The sequence below is a fragment of the Miniopterus schreibersii genome (assembly GCF_964146895.1).
Source record: "Miniopterus schreibersii genome assembly, chromosome: 9".
NCBI classification, from domain to species: Eukaryota; Metazoa; Chordata; class Mammalia; order Chiroptera; family Miniopteridae; genus Miniopterus; species Miniopterus schreibersii.
In genome coordinates, this window is record NC_138118.1 from 78,068,011 (window position 1) to 78,091,044 (window position 23,034).

The 23,034-nt window shown below is 42.6% G+C and overlaps 1 protein-coding gene across 7 annotated transcripts; it reads right to left on the bottom strand.

The window, feature by feature from the left end:
• Nucleotides 1-2,911: 2,911 nt before the first annotated feature.
• KBTBD2 (kelch repeat and BTB domain containing 2) lies at nt 2,912-21,506 on the bottom strand. 7 transcript variants are annotated; one of them, XM_081146914.1, is made up of 4 exons: nt 17,763-21,506; nt 7,724-8,240; nt 6,738-6,903; nt 2,912-4,771 (listed from the first exon to the last, which is right to left on the bottom strand). In XM_081146914.1, the coding sequence occupies exons 2-4, from the start codon at nt 7,891-7,893 to the stop codon at nt 3,236-3,238; spliced, it is 1,872 nt and encodes a 623-aa protein (XP_081003040.1). In that variant the 5' UTR covers nt 7,894-8,240; nt 17,763-21,506; the 3' UTR covers nt 2,912-3,235. The 7 variants fall into 7 exon arrangements, with proteins under 7 accessions (XP_081003040.1, XP_081003036.1, XP_081003034.1 ...); XM_081146910.1 differs by lacking the exon at nt 17,763-21,506 and adding an exon at nt 16,983-17,011; XM_081146908.1 differs by lacking the exon at nt 17,763-21,506 and adding an exon at nt 16,412-16,849.
• Nucleotides 21,507-23,034: the final 1,528 nt, after the last annotated feature.

Genomic DNA, 23,034 nt, shown 5'->3' on the forward strand with positions numbered 1-23,034 from the left:
ACCATGCTCCAGTGTAGAGAGATCAGCCCCTATATAAGTCCTTACTCCCAAACACGTTGATCACTTTATAGAAAAGCATTCAGAGCAATAAGAATGCTCAATAAATGACTGACACAATAAGTTGACCAAGGTACAAGGTACAAGGGATATAAGGGACTATTTTCAGAGCAGGGTAAGAGGTGGTTATCAAAGGAGCATTCATTTAAAAACTACCTTATATGGGGGATAAATGGTGATGGAAAAAAAATAAAGGGGAAAAATAAAAACAAACTACCTAAAACAGATCTTGGCTAATACAGAGATAGCCACAGGCAGGTTTGGGATGGAAAGACCATCGAGTAGAGCAAGCAGCAGAGGGAAAGGCCGGAAAGTATGGCAAAAGCCTGATGCAAGTTCAGGTTTGTGGGTAAACAATGCCAAGACAAGGCTGGAAAGGTAACTTAAAGCCAAATTATAGGAGAGCCTTACATGTGCTAAAGATTTTTAACTTCACTCTATACAACATGAGAACCCGGTAAGAAGGTGGTCATCTATAAACCAGGAAGAGTGTTCACTAGAAACCAAGCCTATTGGACTTTGGTTTGGAGCTTCTAGCCTCCAGAACTTTCTCAATGCTGGGAAGTCCAAGATCAAGATGCTGGCAGGTCTGGCTCCTGGTGAGATGACGCATCCAGAGAAAGAACACCGTGTGAACAAGCAGATGGCCTTCTACAAGCCAAGGACAGAGGTCTGGAACAGCTCCTTCTCTCACACCCTCAGAAGAAAGCAATCCTGCCAGCACCTCGATTTCAGATTTCTAGCCTCCAGAGCTGCTTGTAAATAAACTTTCTTACATGAAAGAACACGGATGGCATTTGTCCATGGAATGATGCTGTTATGATCCAAGAATTCTTCCATCAAATGTTTTTTGCCAGAGACTTATTCCCAATGTTTAATTCTCTCGTTTCCCTTTTCCCTTCACAATTCTTAGGTCAAAGATCCCATATTTCTACCAATCTCCCTGCTTCCTTTTATGCTTGTTACCTACCAGAAAATGTGAAAACTCACTGGGATCAAGGAGACACACCTCTTAACTTCCATTCTTTTATAAATCACTGGATTACAGTGCTGTCTAGACTGAAGCCACCTCGATTTCCGATAATCTATAATGAAGTCTGTAGAGTAACTTGCCTCAAATAGAAAATGTTTACTTATTAAATGGGTCTTTCAGCATTAAAATCACTTTTATAGATTGGCATCTGAAAAAAGGTTGCTTTGTGTTATCATGGATTGAAACTTCTTGAATAAAATGTTTTTAAAAAAATAAACTGGATTTCATTCAGTAGGCAGAGAGAGGCAGTTAAATCTGGAAACATGATCAAGGATGTGCTCTAGGAAGACTGATCATCTAGAATCAAATCTTTATACAGGTACACCTTATTTTATTGCATTTCACAGATACTGCATTTTTACAAATTGAAGGTAAGCAAAAAGGTTACGACTTGCTTCAGTGCAGTGGTACTGAGCCCGCAATCTGAGGCATGCCTGTATTTGAAGCCTAAACCAATGGCTCTCAACGGGACTGCACAGAAGCACCTGTAGTACCCTCAAAAATACAGCTGCTAGGTCCACCAGCCAGATTGAAGCTGTCTGGGATGAGGTTCAGGCACCATCCTGCTTTTAAAAGCACCTCAGATGATTCAAATAGGCAACTAGGGTTGAAAGGAATTGTTAAAAAATATGTATATATATATATATATATATATATATATGTATCTCATAATCCTGAAGAAACTACATGCAACAAGCTAAACTGAACCAGTAAAATTAAAACTAAAAGCACAGCATTAAACCATTCTCACCACAGCCCAGCCGGCGTGGCTCAGATAAGAAAGCGTTGACTATTACCCAGGAGACTGAGGTTCGATTCCTGGTCAGGGTACATGCCTGGGTTTCGGGCTCGATCTCCAGTAGGGGGCATGCAGGAGACAGTGAGCAATGGTTCTCTCTCATCATTGATGTTTCTCTCTCTCCCCCTCTCAAATCAATACAGACATATTTAAAAATAAACCATTCCCGCCACAAAAGAAAACAAATATTGATTATATACAATTTATTTAATAAATTAATGTCATTCAAAATACAGTGCCAGAACATTATGCAGTTGAACATGCTAGTAATGTTGGTCGTGAAGCACCTGTGCTCATGTTAGATGGGCGGCGCCCGCTACTGCTAGTGGTTCCTGGATGAATGCCAGAGTAGCACTCGTTACCTGCTTGTCCGCACAGCCAGTGCAGAGAATTCCTGAACAGTTCACCTTTCTAATCCTACCCACACACACAACAGGTTAAAAAAAACACACCCTGACGGCTAATGGGCATCTACACACAGTCACTCTACAGTAATGCTTGTTATTAAATTAAGATGTAATGACCTGGTTGACCCACTCTAAATCTTTAAGATGGAGAAATACAACAGCAGCAGGTGGTTATATGCATGAGCCAATGTTAACGTAATACAGAAAGTGGAGGCATTTACGATGAACACTCCACCTAGACCCGCACAATGAGGGGCGAGCAATCTTTATTGCAAGCCCAGCAACTTAAGTCCACACCTGGTAAATGACCAGCTGATTGGAAGACCTGTATTCTAGAGACAAGTATAAGTTAGTGAAGAAAGAATACATGCACCTATAGTATAGTTAGACTGGTCCTGCAGTCACAGCTCTCCCTGTGCAATACCATGAAATGGAAGATCTTCCTCAACTATAATACAGGGTTTAGGTATTTCTATTCCAACAAGGATGTTAGTGTTAAGTGCAGCTGAACTAATTACACTGAAAAACTGTATTCCAGGACATCAGAACAGAAGCACAGAAATGAGATACACATACTAAAATAACCTCAGCACAATCTGTGATATACCACACTAGGAACAGGAAACTAGTTTAATAAGTGAACTTTTTGAACTGTACATACACAGGGCTAACAATGTTAGATAATCCAGATTCTATGCTCTCATGATACACATAAAAGTTTCTCAATTATTGGATAATCTATTTCATATTATGGAAGCATATCTTTCTGCAAGACTCACTGATATATATTATACTGATGCAAATATTAAGTAGGGCATAAAAATAAAATTTATCAAAGATAGATTTTTATGTACTCATATTTAGTCCTTTCATAGCCTCTTGTTTAGCAAAGAAAATGACAAAGCACATAAATCAGACGTGCACCTCCCGAACTCCCAACTATACAGGTGGTAGTGCAACCATTTCTCCATCCAGTTCAAACTCCTCTGTCCCATCCGGTGAAAAAAGATAAGTTGGTGGTTTCCACGGAGATTCCTCAAGGCAGGATGGATAAAGTTTCCCAACAGTGCATCGAAAGTCTCTCCCTAAGTCCCACAGGACACGTTCAGATATATGTTGCCGCAGAGACCACCGGTCGAGTTCCAGATCATACTGGTAAGTGACATATTTAGCTCTTTCATTTAAGTGAGTTTCTCGCATAAACACACACAGAGAATTTGAGATCACAACAGCTCGAACACAGGGGTCTGAGTACCTCTTAGCAGGGATGTTGGCTGCCATTTTCCACTCATTTTTATTCACATCATAAATTTCCACAGTTACTGAAGACCCATCTACAGTGCCGGAGGGGAGTCTTATGCCAGAATTGGTAGCAATGTGTAACCCTCCAATATAGAAAATTTTATCACCAAAAGCTGCAGCTGAAGCAAAAGACCTGCTAGTCTGTCTCATGGCCATTTCTACCCACGAGTCAGACCTTGGAAAGTAACAGTACATGAGGTTCAGCGTCATAACATAAATGCAGTCATGAACCACAACCGCTGCACTCCACTGCCAAGCACAAGGCAAAGGGCTCACCATTGTCCACTCATCCTTCTCAGTGTCGTATCTTTCTACGGTCCTCCGATTAAGTTCCCCACCTACACTATCTCCTCCAATTGCATAGATATAGCCTTCACAGCAAACCAAGGATGGCTTTACACGGACAAAAAGCATCGGGGTCTTTGGAAACCAGGTATTTTGCTGTGCATCAAACCAATAAAAGCAATTCACAGTTCTGAAGGCAGTCTGAAGTTTGCTTGTCTTACTGTGATTTGTTTTTGTGTTTTTCAAAGGAATTTGACCACCTGCTATATAGATGTCATTATCGGGAGTTACAACGGTCCCAACTTTATGCAAATCAGCTGGTGGGCTGCATAGCTTGTAAACTTTTTCTGCTTGGGGACTGTAACAGACAGAAGAGTAAAGACTACAAGAATTTTCTGAAGATGCTTCAATGAAAATCATCATCTCCTCTTTAGTCATCCCAAGTCTTGGTTTGAAAAACTTGGGCATGGATTTATACAGACCTTGAACCACTACAGACTTATCATTGGGTGGCAGACCTTGAAACCAAGCTCTCTGTGTTACTTCTGAAAGGGCATCAATTCTGATTTGGCTAAGAACTGAAGACAAATACTGGGACCGTGACTCTGTGTTGTACTCGAGCCATAGCATAGCAGCTTCTCGAACTGTCTCCTCCTTTTCTACATTTAAATTGTCACTACTGAGAATGTCTATCAGTAGGTCATGTGACAGCTGCATGAACGCTTCCTGGTGACACACAGCAGTGAACTTGTGCTCCACCATTCTTTTAGCACTTTGTTTCAATTCCTCACAGCTGAACAGATCAGCAAAGCTCAACAATCGCACACAATTCTCTGCATTTATTTTTTTAATTAAATATTCCCGACAACGTTGTAACACATCTTCTACCTAAAAGGAAAAAAAAAAAGTTGATAATGGAATAGACAAATTTTATTTTTGTGTAGACACCAATATATAAATCAGATAACCGTAATGTAGTTTTTATTTTAAATATATATTTTGGGCTAAGAGATGTTTTCTGTAATAATAAAACTATACTTATAGCTTTGCATTTTTTCTACCTGTCCAGTGGCCTACTTAACTGCCCTGCCCTATTTAGGAGCCAGTAGTATAATATTAAATAGGCTCTTAAAAAACTAAAGGCAGGGAAATTCATGTATAAGTTATAGACTTTTCTAGGCTTTTGAAAATGTGCAATTGAGAGAACCAAATGAAAACAATGTAAATAAATCAGTACAGAAAATGATTATTATTGAGCAGCTGAAATCTAGTTTTATCAACATTGACAAGATAGTCAAATTAAACCAGAAAATCATGCACAATGACTAAGAATATATGCCTTTTTTATCTAGAGAGCTATGATAACCAAAGGAGTAATAAATATATTTCTGTGTAGTTATAAACTATGTACATTTAGATGACTGCTCTAAGTTTTCTAGATTTTTTTTTTTTCTTGAGAAGGAAAAGTGATCTCAGATGAATCAGAAGTGCTACCTACTATACTTATTCAACATCACAGTGGTTACAAAGAAAAAAAAAAAATTACAGTGGTTACCTAGAAGCAATTTATAAAGAGAGGCTGGGTTGCCTGGATTCAAAACTTAGGTTGGCCAATCAGTACCTGTACCCAATTAGACAAGTAGCTACTTCTCTAAGCCTCAATTGTATAAAATGAGGAAATTTTAACAAATGATTGTAACAATTAGATGAGAAGCTACATAGAGCATAGTATAGTACCTGGCATATAAAAACATTATTATTTGATGTGGTTAATAGTGAAAGTCATAAAATGACCTATCCTGGGCTTGCCAGGGTAACCTAATCCAAGAGGGAGAGTCCTAGTTTGCATTTGGGCAACCACATGCACATGGTTTCATTAATATGACAGTTTCATTAATATGACAGAAACAATGGTAAGGACAGTGTCACTAATTACAGTAACACAGTGCTCTGGAATTCAAATTTCTTAAAATTCCTCAACTTATTAGCAATTCTAAAAAACATCTGCCTTTAGTCCCAGCTTTAAAAAAGTTAATGAAATTTACAAGTTGTAGAAAGAAGCACTCCACCATTTCAAGTTTGGATTTAGGATGTGAATGCCTTTGACTCTAAAAAATACCAGGAAGCAGCCTATCATCGCCTTAGTCCCCAGTTATAGGTACAATAGGTACCTACTCTATGTACAGTATTTTAAATACTTCTCCTTAAGGGCTGGCTCATGTGGCCACATGGCTATCTACATATTTAAGTTTGATAATTTCCATAAGAATCTTAAAGTTTTCTATGAAAAGTAATACCATCAAAAATTAGTACATCTAAGCTTTAGCAAAAAAATAAAATAAAAAAATAAAAAATTGAAGCACTTAAATTTAATAAACAGTTAAAAATGACTTTACTTGAAATCTAAACACTCAGGTAAATTAGGCAGAAGTATAAAATTTTCACTTTTTTAATTAAGTTCCCATCATATAACTAAAGTTTACTGGCTGATCAAATCCTACTGTTTTTCCCTTACACATTCACATTTTAAAAAGAAAAAAACTTTTTCCTTCTAAAATCAGCAACAAGAAAATTATAGAGATATATTACTGAGGAAACAATACTTCTTGAAAAAATAAACCACAAAGCCCTGTCTGGGTAGCTCAGTCGGTGAGAACATCGTCCTGAGATGCCAAGGCTGCAGGCTCCATCACTGATTAGGGCACGTACAAGAAGCAACCATGATGCATAAATAAGTGAAACAACAAATTGATGTCTCTCTCTCTCTGCCTTCCCCCCGCTCTCTAAAATCAAGAAATAAAAAATTAAAAAAAAAAAAAAAAGTTAATGTACACAACAGATAAAAACTGCTCACCTGCAGGAAGCAAGCTGTTTCATAAAGCTGTTCTACAGTGCTGTCACTTATTGCCAAGTTACCCGTGTATGCGTAAGTAATTATTATCTGTAAGGTGGCTGCATCCACATTCCTCAGGTGTACGTGTGTCTGTTTGCTTTCACTTAGTCCACTCATGAACATGGCCCTACAACAGAGAGAGAAAAAACAAACCTTTGGGTTTAGTGTAAAACAAATGCACAGCTAAAAAGAGAAGCTAGACAATATAGGATGCTTATTTAGGGCATTTGCTTATGGACAACTTGTTGGGAAAACTTTTGAGGGAGGCAAGAGAAAAGTATAATCCAGTGCCAAAGATGTATCAAACTATTCTATGTCATTCTGAGTCACATCAGTATTCATTTATAGGCAAACCTCATTTTATTGCACTTTACAGACATTGTGTTCTTTACAAACTGAAGGAAAGACCCTCCACCAGCAAAAAGATTACAATTCGCTGAAGGCTCAGATAACGGTTAGCATTTTTTAGCAAGAGTATTTTTAAATGAAGTTATGTACATTTTTTTTTAGACATAATGCTATCGCATACTACTAGACTACAGTATGAACATAACTTTTATATGCACTGGGAAACCAAAAAATCATGTGACTCGCTTTATTATAATATTCACTTTACTGTGGTGGTCTGGAACTGAATCCACAATATCTCCGAGGTCTGTCATGGAATACCACTGGACAATAAAAAGGAACTAAGTATTGATACGTATCGTAACACAGATGACCCTCAAAAACATTATGATCGGTGAAAGAAGCCAGATACAAAAGGCCACATAGTGTATGATTTCATTTATATGAAATGTCCAAATATACAGAGGGACAAAGAGGAGACTAGTAAACAAAACATTATGACATTATTTTTAAATTTAAATAATGCTTTAAAATTCCTATTAAAATAAATTACCATTCTGCATTTGAAATGACAAACTAATCAAGATTACAGTACTTACCTAAAATAAGAGCTACATGTTGCAAGAACCATCTTATGACAAGGGAACTCAGTGCCCTCAACAATTAACACTATGTCAGTAAACAACTGCTGTTCATAAAACAGTTTTAACTGTTCCAACAAGGACACAGCATATTCAGTATTGATCTGCCTCTCGTCTTGAGTGGACATGACTGTATTCCATTAATATCTCCCGGAGCAGATTAGAAAAGTCAGTCTTACTGATGGAAGGTCAAGTGAATGTTTCAGAAATAAAGAAAGGAGAAACTCCGCTTGCTGTTATCTGCAGCATTCAGGACCAAGACTGACACTTTCACTAATGAACAGTTTCTTGTTATAGACTTGAAGTCACTCCTAGGTCATCCTGTGTTAATTAGGTTCTTCACTGAGTTTTTCAACACAGTCTGCAGACATCTTGCGCAAATTTGCAATGGTTGTACAGGCTATGAGCGAAAGACAGTAACACACGAGGTAGATTTCGTGGCAACATCCTATATTCTGTGAATCTTCTGGACTAACTAAAAAGAAAAAAAGTTCAGTTAGAGTATCTAGGCCAGTACATTTTAGAATACAATTTTTAAGTGACAGACTTAAATATAAATTATATTCATTTGAAGTTCAACTTTAGATATTACCATAAAAATAAAACATGAGAAAAGAAACATTTATTAAGTGTATTACATTTAAATAAAAAACAGAAGAGAATTAACATTTGTAATTTTACCTTCTATACAAAATACAAACATTCTAGAAAACGAGGCATTTAATACGTAGACATTTTTAAAGTCGTTTAAAAATAAAGAATTTGAATCATAAAGCCAGATCTCCTAGTTATTTGTGTAGTGGCAATACATGACCTTGACTTAAGAGAAAAAATACCCTTTTTCTTAGAGATTCTCATTTTGTGGATATATTTTAAATGCATTCGCAAAAGCCTTATATTTAATTTACATTATTAAACTACACAATACATAGACTCAATTTATTTGCAAAATATAAACTATGAATTTTGAAGTTTTATTTTTTAAATAAATTTTAGCATTTTATTTTATTATTTTTAATCTTCACCTAAGGATCTCTTTTTCTCATTGCTTTTTTCAGAGGAGGGTGGGGGGAAACACTGATGTGACTGAGACACATCAATTGGTTGCCTCCCACAGTTGCCCTAACAGGGGCCAGGGATCAAGCCTACAACTGAGGTACGTGCCCTGGGCTGGAATCGAACCTGGAACTCTTCAGTCCATGGGCTGATGCTCTAACCACTGAGCCAAAGTGGCTAGAGCTAAACACTGTATTTTTTTAAATCTGCAGTTCAATTCTACAAGGGAAGTACATGTAACATTAATGTTCGTACACTGTTTCCTTCCTAGAAATCTTTTTAAAATTAATCAGTTTTATTCCCTCCTTTAAATTTTTATAAGAACATACAATTTTACTAGGGGAAAAAACCAAAAACACAAAATAAGATAAAACAGACATGTTTTCTTATATAGAAGACTCCATATTATATAAATACGAATGTCCTCCAAATTAACGTGTAAATTTAATACAAATTCAATCCAAATCCTATTTCAGAGGATTCATCTGGAAGAATGCACAAAAATCACCAAGATATTTTGGAAGAAAGGAGGGCAATTTTGTCAAATTAGGAAGAGTGGCTTATTTCAACAATAATGTTGGAATCACTGGCTATCCACTAGAGGGAGGGAACAAAAACCTACATTTTAGTCATACTGCATACCACTCATCAAAAGAAACTCCAGCTGAATTAAAGTTTAACTTTATTTGTAAATCAGTATTTACAACATATGGCAAGGAAATTACAAAAAAGGAAAAGAAGAGGGGAACCCCATACAGAAAGCTAGTAATAGTTAACAGCTACTCTTTTCTAATTAGGTGACTCAGTTCCCACAATAAGAAAGTCAAGTGGTTGGCACAAAACTGATAAATATGAGCATCACTGGATCCACTAAGACTCACAAAATATCATTCATATGTCAAAGAGATCACACTGAACTTCCTGCCCAACTATACTATTACAGAAACTGCTAACTTGATATAAACTGTCACATTTCTGGCCAAGTTAACTGTGGAAGTAACTAAAACAGAAGCAAAGGCAGAGTGTGACTTTGGGTCAGTTAAGGTAATGACTTGGCTCTTCCAGATCTGAAAGTTACACTGTAAACCTAAGTTCTACTATTTACTATAACCTCTAAGGCTAATGATGCCTGGACTCACTGGCTATTTTCATATATTAATAATGCAGCAAAGCTTAGTGAGGATGTGGGAAAACGGCATTTTTTTTTCTTTTAAAATACGTATTGATTTCAGAGAGAGGAAGGGAGAGGGAGGGAGGGAGGGAGGGAAAGAGAGAAACATCAGTGATGAGAGTCACTGACTGGCTGCCTCCTGCATGCCCCCTACTGGAAATCAAGCCAGAAACCCAGGCATGTGCCCTGACCCGGAATCGAACCTTGATCTCCTGGATCATAGGTTGACGTTCAGCCACGCCAGATGGGCAAAAACGAGCATTCTTATACAGGACTGTAAGTTCATACATACCTACACATCCTTATTCAAAACTCTTGGAGCTAGATATGTTCTAGAATTTAGAGCTTTTCAGATTTTATAGAGGTGATATGGTGCATATATCATGTATTACAAGGCTCTCTCAAAGAGTCTGGGGCAGAATCCCATAATCAAACATATTACTATCCTTACAGCAGGAAATATGAACATCGTGAAAACTACTACTATATATAGCCTAAATGCTATTTCACGTCAGGTTTTGCAGGCAAAGTTTTATTAAAAACTTGATTTTTACGAGCTTTTTGAACTTCAGAATTGCAAATGCAGTATTACATAGGTATAATATTTGGCATTGTAAATACTTAATAACTCAATCAATTCTATCTCTAAAAATTTATCTTACAGAAATGCCTGTGTAAATAAACTGAAAGTCCTAGCCCCAGCTGCAGGGCCCCAAATCATCCCCATCCATATGTAAACCAGGTGACAGGAACTGATAGCCAGGGCCAGGATGGATTCGGATCACACTGCTAGCCCCCAGAATTCCTTGCAGGCCAGCTGTACAGGCAATTTCTTTAACCTCATGCTATAACCTGATTTTTTTGAAGCGAGTCTTTTGGGCCCCATTTAATTTGTTATGTCTGGATTTTACTAGATTTGATTTTTTAAATCACATATGAAACTATATTAAAACAAATGAAGCCTGCTTTTAGAATATCACAGTTAGCCAACTTTATGTAATCCTCACTATCACTGATTTATATGCCCCTATTTCCCACCCCTTCTTCTGTTATTTAGGGTAAAATTCTTCCTGATAAGGTAATTTTTATTCAGGATATCTTAGTATTAAAATAGGCAGAAAAAAGTAAGCCATTTAGATACCACACTTAAGTAAATTAAGCTTATTTACTTAATAGCCAAACTCAATAGCCAAAGGAAATGGGCAAATGAGTCAAGCAAGTTGGGTATAAGAAACATTTTTCTTGAAACCTAGCTGTCTTGATCTTTCATTTCCAAACTTTTGATAGAGATAAGAAAGTTTATTCTTTATCGTATGGCAAAGTATATGAGCAAAGGATGTAGTTGGCACCTGCTCCCACTGCTAACTAGTTCACACTGCAGAGCAAGGAAAAACTTATTGAAGACCTATTGAATTTACTAACATACACAATGATCACCTAATTTTAAAAAACCACAGACTTTCAAAAGGTGTACTATTCTCTCTTCTCATCACAAAGACAAAATATTTTAGGCTTTTTAAGCCATAAAGTATGTGTCCCAAACACTTAACTCTGTTGTTGTAGCCTGCAAGCAGCAAAAGACAGTGTGAACAAATGGACATGACTGTTTCAATAAAACTTTATTTACAGGCTGCAGGCCACATGTACCAATCTCTGGTGTCAAACTGGTTCTTGATCAAATATTAAAAATCAGTGAGAACCAGTTATCTGGCTTCTATTTTGTCCACTGCTTAAGTTTGTTCCTGTTTAAACTGTTCCCCACCCCCAATGGTGTGACACATGCCCATACATACTATATTAAAATGAATACATCCTTGTATTTGTATTTTTGTTTTCAGCACTGCCAAGGTGCTATGGGAAATTAAAGTAACAAAAATTTTAAAAAATAAAATTATTTAAAGGCAAAAAAAAGTTTTTCTTGGAAGAATGTTTTCCCTTCAGATCACAAAAATGAGGAAAAAGCATAAAACTTAAATGCTTGAAAGTGGAATTAAATGTAATTCTTTATCTAATCTGTATATACTCACTTTTCTTTTCAACCGAAATATTTTAACATCTCATACCTAATCACACAACTGCTTTCTCACCTACTGCAGATTCAGTGGAATGTGGAATACTTTCTTTTATCTAGTATAACCTACTTTACACGAGGTTAAACCTTTATTACATGTTTTTAAAAAGGGAAATCCCTCTCCAAGATAACCTGTTGAAAAAACTCACAATCAGAAAAGAAAAACTATTAGTCTGAAACACTTAAATTACTTTTCATTTTTGAGAACTACAATACCTACATACATTTGAAAAAGAGAAGATGTACACAAGACAATGCTTGTATAAAGACATTTAGTGGATACATGGATTCATCAGATGAACAGAGGGGCAGAGGCTGAGATACATGCTACAATTCCTGGTACCAGGTACTTCAAGATTAATAGGAAAGTTCTATATTTTAGAGCAGGTCATTAGAACATATTTCATACTGAAAAATGCCAACTAGAGTAAGAATAAGAAATAGGAGTCATACAAACATGGTATAATGAAATTCAGACTCTAATAAAGAACAATGTACTTCAACATAAAATTTAGGTTCTAATACATTTTGTCTAGACTATCCAAGCCTCCAAGGTTCTAATGAGTAAATTCCACCACACAAAATAATTTCAAAACATTCTTTTATTAAGTAATCATTAGGATTAAATCAGTCAGCAATCCATAGTAACATATATAATTCTACTTAAAAATCTTAAACACCTCTTATGGAAAATTATTGCAACTGGTTTTCCTCCCCTAAATAATCAATGAAACTGATCAGCAGTTAACTGAGCTATGTGTGTCAAAAGAAGGAAGGAAAAAAAGATGAAGAGAAGGGTACAAAACAAGGATTGCACAGAAATTACACAGCAGGGATAAAACAGTGATAGAGAGGAAGGGCAACGGGTCACCACCTGTATGAAGCACCTTAAAGTTGTGTATTACTAACCTAAGCGGTGCTGCATCTTCCAGGGCTACCAATGTCAACACAGAGGACTGAAAACCTCTGTTGGAAAGGATCCAAGGCTTTCTGAATGTTAAATATTGCCAAAAAATTAAGAGCACCAACTGTGGAGCCAAATTAGTTGGGTTGAAAGCCCAATTGGCAACTTACTGGTTGTGTGACCTTTTTTAAGTTATTTACTTTCTGTGCTGTAAAATGGGGGATAAAAATAAACTCTTCTCAATGGGTTACAGATTAAATGAGTTTTATAAAGAGGTTGGAAGAGTGCCTGACACACGACACTACTATATAAATATGTGCAATTATTTTTATTGATGCACTACTGGTGAAGCCTTTTGTAACACTTTCCTAACTCCTGAATCTCCACACCAGCACCACACCTAGGGGTCCCAATTACAAGGTCTCGGCACTTAAACACTGAATGGTATTTTAGGTAAGAGAAATTCGTTCAAAGTTTTTAAGGAGTATTTTGATGGTAAAATCATGAAACAAACTAATTCAACAAAAACTAATCCTGAGAAGACTGATGCCAGTGCAGAAAAAGGAAATGAGGGCCAAGAAGGCACCCATCATAAAACAAGCCTTTCTTCACTTCAACGAGGAGCCAGGCCGCTCCTTAGCAAGAACCAAAGACTGGTGCCAGAAACAGTTTGCTTTCAAGTTATCAAAACAACCCTGACAGTGAAGAATGTTCGGAAGACTTGGTCTTTAGACTATCAACCACTCCACAGTTTTTGGAACTGTGACAAACACCAATTAAAACACAATCATCTTGCCTTTTGAAGAATTTATCAACTTTGATCAATTTCAGTATAGTGACCCCTACTCAAATCAAATTCAGAGCTTAGGCCTATTCCCACGTTCCTCCTTTCCCACCACACTGAAAAAGACTACACGGCTCCATCAAGAAAATTATGCTCAGTACCCTAAGTAAAGTCAGGTCACAAATTTAGTAATTTACCCCACTTTTAAAAAATTAAAAAGAACATAAAGGAGACACCATCTGTGATAGAATAATTATGGGTGTGGTATGTCCTTTTATTTTGGATATCACTTTTTTTCTCTGCACAATGACTAAGGAAAGCTTTAGCTAAATTTCCCTAAGTGAAATTGACCCTAACTTTTTCACTGGAATTTCATTTTCCACCAAGTCAATGATTTTTTCAATCATAATAGGAGAAGAAAATATTTCCCAGATAGTCAAACATGCTCATGTGCTCATTAAGGGCATAGCCACTTAACAATGATTATAACTACTGACATTTCTCGGTTTCTTTAAATAATAAAAGGTAAACTGAGGAATACTTAAGAGAGTTTTGCTTACCATGGAAGCTACTACATGCCACCACTTGTCAGAGGTATGGGAGTGAAGCAGAAAAAGGGAAAGATATTTTAAAGCACCTCTCATCAAATGATAATATTTTCTCCAAATCTCCTACAATAATTCTTCCTCTCACACGGAGGAATCGTAGGTACTGCAAATTTCTGGCAAGGGAACCAGGAGCAATCTTCATATACTTAAAGTTACTTGAAATCAACCTATAATTTCTAATATTCTGAGTTATTCAATTAGTTGCTCTATTCAAACGCCACAAAACTGAAAACGGTAAGATTGAGATATAATGAAGGACTCTGACATTTCCATTCATACACTTTATGACAGCAGGATTAATCCCTTCTCCCTGGTCTTAGGAATGTGGGCAAGGAGAAAAGCAACTCTTCCAAATGTGTGAAACCTTTGGGAAAACCAAGGTATCTTTTGGCTTTTAAAGTTGTATTCTAGTTTCCAGGAACTGACCATCCATCCACCTTAAACATATTCGATGCTCAATGTTTCGATCGTATGACATCTCACTTCCATTAACCAGGAGAAAGAAAGTCTACGGAGTGTGAACTCAGAGACTATGTCACCTCTATTCCCACTCATCTCCTTACAGGCCCTAGAAATAACTAAAGTTAACACTTTATGGTAATGCTTCTTATGAAAGCAAAAAGGTCAGAAGAGTTACAGCGCGGAAAACTCGACAAAGCTGTGCGGAGAAAACAGCACCGTGCGGCAGAGAGGGGACTGGCAGCGAGCCCGCAGCCCCGCCAGAGTCCCGCGCGGTTCCGGCGGGCGACCACCTCCGGAGGGTCCCGGGGCCCCGCGGAACAGGCTTCAGGAAGCACCAGACAGGGCCCAAGCCAAGGCGTCAGCTTCCCGTTAGCAGCCGGACGGAAAGGGCGACGCTCCACATCAGCGAGACTGGGGAACAACGGGCCGGTTTTACTTTTCAATTTACTTCAGGTCAGAGAGAAAGTCCTTCTGAAACAACGTCAGGGCAAGCCCTTACCAAAGGTAAACTACGATAAGTCACTCGCAATGACAAGAGACTTGTAGTCACAGTACTCAAATTCAGGCAAAAAGAAAGAAAGACAAAAATCACAACTCAGAGGAAAGCCACCCTGTTAATTAGACGAAAAGCAACCCGGTCGGAGCACGCTGCAGACACGGTTTGCGTCGGATGCCTGAAGACTCCCTGGGCGAGCAGACAGAGTCACACACAAGCAGCACGTGCCGGCCCAGCGCCCCCCGTTTTTATGTCTAGGTGACGCGGGAGAGCGCTATTTCACACACACAGACCCCCTTACAGCTAGTTTTACATTTTGGATTCTTCTGTTTTCACTTGCACGGCCCATCGTGATAGCGGACAATTCTAGAGATCTGTAGCCCATGGGGTGACATACTGTCCCCTGAAGGTAGCTATAAAAAGGGATCTGGGATTGCTACGGTAGTAAAAAAAAAAAAAGGGGGGGGGGGGAGGCATGATCTCGAAATAACTACCCATCAAACTAAAGGATATTCCTCTACTCCACGGTTTCTCAATTAAGAGGGCGAGGGCGGTGGTCGAGTTCAAGCAAGTTACCGATTTCGGTCGAAAGTAAACACGTACACAATTTTCCGTTTCAAAGGGCAGCTTCTGCTTTCTTCCCCAAAAATCATTAGTGCTCACAATGGGACCTCTGTTCACCTAGACATCTTTCGGTTACTCCTTCAGATGGGCCGAGAAAGAGAAACCGCCAGGAGCCCCGGCCTCCTCCGGCCCACCATCTCGCCAACACGTCGCGAGTCGCTCGGGGAAACGGCTTTATTTTGCCAAAGGCGGGCGGGCGGGCGCCGGGGCCCGGGCCGGGGCCGGAAACGCCCCCGCCGGGCGCCGCGCGGCAGAGGGGCCGCCGCAGGGTGCGGAGGGCGGCGCCGGCCCCTCGCCCCTCCCCCGCCCGCGGCGGAAACGTCTCCGGTTTGAAAGATGCCGCCGCCGCCCCCCGCCCGCGCGCCCGCCAGGCCACAAAGGGCCGGGCCCCCTCCCGCCGCAGCCCTCCTCCCCCAAGTCCTCCAGAGGTCGCGGCGGGCTGCCCCGGCCCGTCCCCTCTCCCTACTCACCCGCGCCCCTCGGTCCCGACGGTTGGGAGCCTGCGTGGCCGGCGGCCCGAAAACACTGGGCCCCTCGGGCGGGGCGGGGGCGTGGCCCTCCCGCCGCGGCCCAGGCCGGGGTCTCGCCTGAGCCTCCGGCCGAGCGAGGCTGCGGCCGCCGCCTCTTCCTTCCGGTCTCCTCACGCGCCCTCCCTCGGTCGGCCCGTCCTGCGCGGAAGCCCGCGTCCTCTAGGCGCCGCCGCACGCTCCTCACCCGACCACCGCGACTCCTCCCCCGGGAGCCGCACCGCCCGCGCCGCCGCGTCAGCCGGGGCCGCCAGACGCCCGCTCGCCGCTGCCGCCCCGCCCCTGCGGCGCGCTCTGCCCCCTCGGCGGGCCCCCGTCGCCGCCCGGGGACGAGCGGGCAGCGGGCAGCGGGCAGGCCCTCGGCAGCCTGGCCTCAGCGCTCGCGCGCCCGGCGCACCAGCGGCAGTTTTGCAGTTTCCCGGGTTCTCGCGCCCCCCACCCCCGCCCTCGCCGCGGCCCCAGCTCCCCTCCCTCCTGCCTCCTCCCTCCTCCCTCCTCCCGCGGGGGATCCTACCGGAAAGCCAAAACAATCGGGTCCGCGCAGGCGCGAGGAAGGAAGCGGAAATAGCAGGAAGGGCGGGGGCGGCGGGAGGGGGCCGGGAAGCGCCGTGGAAGGGGTTTCCCGGGGAAGGTCGGCGGCGTGCGTGCGCGGCTCCCCCGGCCCCCCGGCCCCCGCGGCCCCCGCCCCCAGGCGCGCGGGGCTGGCTTCGCCGGCGGGTTTCGGCGGCGGGCGCCTTCGGCTTCCGCTGGTGGAAGGAGAGGCCCGATTTTACTGCCGGGAAATCCGGGAAGCAGAGCTCCGAAGTTTACGCCGTAGGCCGTTTCCTCCCCTTTGAAATTCAGAAGCCTGCTGGGTGGGTCGGGAGTGGGGCCGCGGACCCCGGGCGGGGCGGTGGCGGGAGCCGCGCGGCTGGCCCCCCGGGCTCGTCCCTGCAGAGCGGCCCCCGCTCCCCGGGGCACGCTGGGTCCTCCCGGCCTCATCCGGGGGCTTCCTGTCCTGGCCTCTCGGCCGAGGCGCAGCTCCGGGCGGGGGCCGTCGGGGTGCGGGGGAGCCCCTCTGCGTGTGAGGCTTTCGGGTGGTTTCGTGCCGCAATGCGGGCTGCGACCTGCCCCCGCACCCCCTACGCCACAAGCAAGTTCCGAAGGAGCGCTGTCAGCTCAGAGCCAGGCCTCCGTAGAGCCGACGGCCCTGGCCCCACTGGTGTGGGTGACTTGGCACAGTTCGTCCTCGTACTTGATGAAAGTTATTTATGGATCCGAAATTGTCAGAAAGGCCCCCACAGCCGCCACCTACCTTCCTGACTTCGCTCCTGGCACACGCCCCGTCTGCAGAAGGGACAGGACTGCTTGCAAGCTGAGCGCCTGCACTGGTCGCCGCAGAGCCTCTTCCCGTCCGAGGCTGGGTCAACGGAAGGCACGCGGGGGGTGTGCATCTGGGACTACTACCCATCGAGGGTTTTCCAGGAGGTTTCAGAAACCAGATCCACTAAACAAGTCTGTATTGAGTGCCCAATACGCCATCACTCTGCTTAGTCTGATTCAATGTTTACATGTTTTGATATTAAACAACAAAGAAGCCATGCAGGATACTCAGTCACTGAACAAACGGTTGAGAACCTGCTCTGTGCCAGACTGGACCCTGGAGATTCTTGCAAAGTGTAAACAGGAAGGGGAAACAATACCTATGGTAAGAGTGCATTGCATCGTGTAGAAGAGCCATTTTTCTTTTTAAGATTTTGAAATTGATTTTGAGAGAGAGAGGAACGGAGAGATAGAAACTGATGTGAGAGCAAACGTTAATCAGCTGCCTCCTGGGTTAGGTGCTTTTCAGTTTTTTAGTATGAGCAATGCTACTGCAACAAACATTTAAAACATGTCTCCTTGCCTGGCCCGCGTGGCTCAGTGGTTGAGCGAGGACCCATGAACCAGGAGGTTGCAGTTGGATTCCAGTCAGGGCACATGTGGGGGTTTCAGGCTCAATCCCCAGTAAGGAGCATGCAGGAGGCAGCTGATCAGTGACTCATCATTGATGTTTCTCTGCCACTCTGGAATCAATAAAAACATTTTAGGAAAATAAATGTCTTGTGCATATATGAAAAATTTTATTCTAGGGTATTTCTAGAAGTAGAATTGCTAGTTCATGGAGTATGATGCATTTGCAACTTTTTAAAGATACTGTCAGCTTGCTCTCCAAAGTGATTTTACCAATTTACACTCTCACCAGCAGTATATATATGTTCTTGTCACTCCACTTCCTCCTTAACACTTGGTGTTCTCAGACTTGTTACATCACCACCCCCACCACCACCCCCAATCTGATAGTTATAAATGGCATCTCATTTCAGTTCCACAAAATGTAGACTCCCTAGGAATTATAATTTTGTTTTTCTTCCCTGCTGTTTCCTTAGGGATAGAATTGCGCTGGTCCCATTGTAGGGACTCAAATATTTGTGGAGGGAATGAATGAATGAAGGATCACTAGTGAGGCTAAGCATCCTTGGTGTGTTTATTACTGACCAATATAGTAAAGATGAGGCTCAAGGTGTGAAAACATAGACTGTCTTTACATTTGTGTTTAAAATTTCAATGTGAAATCAGCTCGTCAACTGAGGAGAAAATTGAAGTCACTCTGCTTTAATGAGAGACATGGACTGTCAAATTGTCAAAATGAGGGTGGCACTGACCACCCAAGCACTAGAAAAGGTCCTGGGCCTGAGAATCCAAAGATCTCAGCCCATTCCCCTTCCAACTAGAAGGATTGCAACTCCACGTGTATGGGCAGATTCTTAACCTCTGTGAATCTCAGGTGTCCTCATCTTAAAATAGAAATGATGATGCTAATACCCACTTGGAATCCTGAGCAGAGAACACACAGTTCACTAACTAGACCTTAACACCAAAATAACAGCCACCATCTAACCTCAGATACCCCACCACACAAAATGCCACAGTTAGCACAAACCTCCTTACATAAGAGGCCCGTAGGAATCTATGGACCAGGCAGTACCACTGTTTCATCCTTGACATCTTCCAGCACTTCCTCCAGACCCAGACCCAGACAGCTGGCATTTCCGTGCGTTCTGATTCCACTCCTGCTCCCTGGGAACCTACCTACCCGCCCTCTCAGCTATGCCACCTGGAAGCCCTGTTTGGCTACACATGAGTCACCATATCCCTCAACTTATTCCCTGAATAGTCCCTGAGCTGTGTTCCCTCCCAAGGACAGCTCCCTCCCAAGGAGGTTCTTCTCCCCCTCTCCGTGCACTTCAGGGCTGAGATACAGCCACTTGCTTGTGGCAGATCCAAGTTTTATGGAGACTAAAATATTATAAAATTTAGGGGACTCTAAGAAAAACATAGCCCGGCCAGAGTGACACAGCTGAGTGCCGTCCCATGAACCAAAAAGTCACTAGTTTGATTCCTGGTCAGGGCGCATGCCCGGATTTCAGGCTCCATCCCCTGAGGGGGGTGTGCTGGAAGCAGTGCATTGCTATTTCTCTCTCTCTTTCTCCCTCTCTTCCTCCTTCTCCCTCTCCCTTCCTCTCTCTCTCAAAAAATTAAAACATTTTAAGAAAAGAAAAATATTATAAAATTATGAATACTGACATCTGATGTTTCTGTCTCTCACCTTGCTGGACACTCTGCCACATTCATTGAAGACCTGGGATCCTGTAAAGGATCTACAATATAAAGGAGGGCGTGAACTCATCCCAAACCCCAGCTTTCCAGATCTTTTCCTTCCTCAGCACCAATGACCTCACTCCCATAGCTCTTCAGCAGACCGCTACCATGGCCACCTGGTGGACCTTGTTATAATTTGCAACTGCCCCAACTCTGATATCGTACACTTCAAATTTCCATTCTCTGACCACAACCCCCTTCCACTAGCTCTTTGACTGTCATGTAGAAGACCTCCAATGCTTTTGTCCATTTGATCAGTTCCTGTCTGACATTATTTACTTTCTCACCCTGGCTATATGCTAGGCCACTAAGCAGGGTGCAAAATTTAGGAGGCGCTTCCGCAGGGTCGTCCGGGTGTGGGATATACAATATGCACCATAATGTGTTACTTTAATTTCTCACCATCACATTGAACTTTCTTGAGCTCTTGCCTTTTTCCCCACAAGCCCTGCAAAATCACAGTCCTTGACCATCCAACCATTCAGTGTCTCTCCCAAGCGACTGTATATGGCTGACAAGTGACACACTACTGCAGATGGGGGCCACTACAAATTACTGATCCCCAACCCAGTTCAGCCCTCCATGCTACCACCAGCCCTTTCTCATGTCTGTAGATCAGTGCTTCTTCCATTCCCTGCAGCAGCATGGCAGACATTGCCATCTGCTCAATTAATACCCATTCTCCTTAGTCACAGCATCCCAGTTTATTCCAAGTGCCCAGCTAAAAGACCCCTTCATTTCAGCCATGAGAAGCCAACTCGGTAAAACCTGAAGCTGGGCCAGGCTTCTAGAAAAGCCCCTTTGGAGTAAAACCGATGACAGGGTAGAAGCTGATGTGTGCATACCCTCTCCCTTCTCACCCCTCTGCCTCCTGCCTGGAAAAGGCATCTTGAAACCCGAGGCAGAGAAGATCAAAGCCAGTGCTGAGGGTGGCAGAGTAGAAAGAGAGGAGGTTGCGTTCTTCATGACAGCGAGGACCTACCAAACCAGCCCTGGGGTGCTGACCGGCAGACTCCTTAATGTGAAAGGAAAACAGTCACCACTGTGTTTTGTCCAACACAGTTTCCACCGGGTACTGCTGCCAGTCACCCTAAATCTTCAATGCTCTCTGCAAGTATTATCCCTAACCCTGCTTCACTGAAAAAAAAAAAATCATTTATTAGACGCCAAAGCGCTTAAACTCCAGCCTTTAGGACTTCATTTCCCTTCAATTCAAAGATTTTCTTTTGTGCAAAGTCGAACATTGCAACCAGGTGTAGCTACTCTCTGCCTCAGAATATCTTCCATTCTTTCTCTTCCCACCACCTGTAACATCTCCCCGTCTCTCCATTCAGGAGATAAAAATACCTAAGTCTCTATCTTAAAAAAGAAAAAGAAAAATGCAAATAAAGAAAGGTCTGCAATTGCCAGCTTCACTTTCAACCTGCCCATCTGTCACCCCACAGACCTGTCACCTCACTACTGTGATGTCTAAGAAGAGTTCTTCATTTTTCAGAGCAGCTTTTTACTTTGTTAGGACTCACTTTCAAGCTTCTCTTAAATATCCAGAATCAGGAATTCTACCAACTTTTAAATATTGGACAAGCAATACACGGGGCTGTACAATTGAAATTAGGGCTGAATTTCTGTTCTTATAAATGGGGACCTACCAGTCAGAACAGATACCTACTCTAGTGCTGAAGGGTCTGGGGAGCCTCACTATTCCAAACTCATCGCCCCCCCATTTGCTGAGTCCTGGGATATCCAGGGAGGAACTGGGGGCCATTAGTTACCAACTTCATGGTCTGCCCTACAGGCACATACTGTCTGAAGGAGACAAAAAGACTACCTACCATATTTTCCCTCTAGGTTTCAGAACTGGAAGTCTGTATTTTCCTTGTTCAGCGGTGCTCAGTGAGCATCTGGCCTCCTCCTAGCTCAGTCTCCATTGCCCACTACACTTAACCACAAACCTGCATTCCCCTTATAATCAGGTGCAATTCCAGCACTAGAGTGGCTGCGGGAAACGAAGAAAAGGTGAGACTCAAACTGAACTTCCGCAGGCTGAGGACATGAGTAAAAAACAAGACTCGCACTCAGAAGGCAACAGCATGACCGAGGCAGGGCGACCAGCTCCTCTGCTGACAGTGACGGAAACGGACAGCATTCCCGGGACACGCCGGGCTTTGTCTCCTGCTGCCCAGGAGAGGGAGCTCCGTGGTAAGAGCTCTTGCAAGGACATTCTGGATGGAACCGGACTCGAGGGAACTATGCATCTGCCAAAGATAAAATGATGGAAGAGGGCAAAGGGTCCCGCGTAATACACTCTGGAAGCCTTTCAAGAAACTGTGCTTGTGTCAGCTGGGTTGTGGGAAAGCCGTGACAGACGACGCCGTGCAGCCCAGCGGGACTGAGGAAAAGTCAAGGCCTTTAGCTTTATCCCAAAGACGAAAATGAAAGGTGTTGATAATGATTCTCTGTGTAAGACATCTGCGTTTGTCATACAACCAATTTAAGGGAATGTACTATTCCATTGTTGTTTCATAGGAAACTCATTTCTGAGTCCCAGCCACAAGGAATAGCTAAATATTGCCAGGGCGCGAGGTTTGCCTTAGAACATTGATATCTCTCTCTCTCTCTCTCTCTCTCTCTTTGTTAATCCCCACCAGCCATAGATTTTTATTATTATTATTTTTTAGAAAGAGTGGGGATTTTTTTGTAGAAGGGAGGGGGAGGACAGAGAGAGAAACATTGATGGGTTGCCTCCCGCACACACCCCCACTGGGGCTGGGGATGGAGCCTGCAACCAGGGTACATGCCCTTGACTGGGAATCGAACCTGAGACCCTTCAGTCTGTGGGCCCCTGCTCTAACCACTGAGTAAACCAGCCAGGGCATTGATATGTC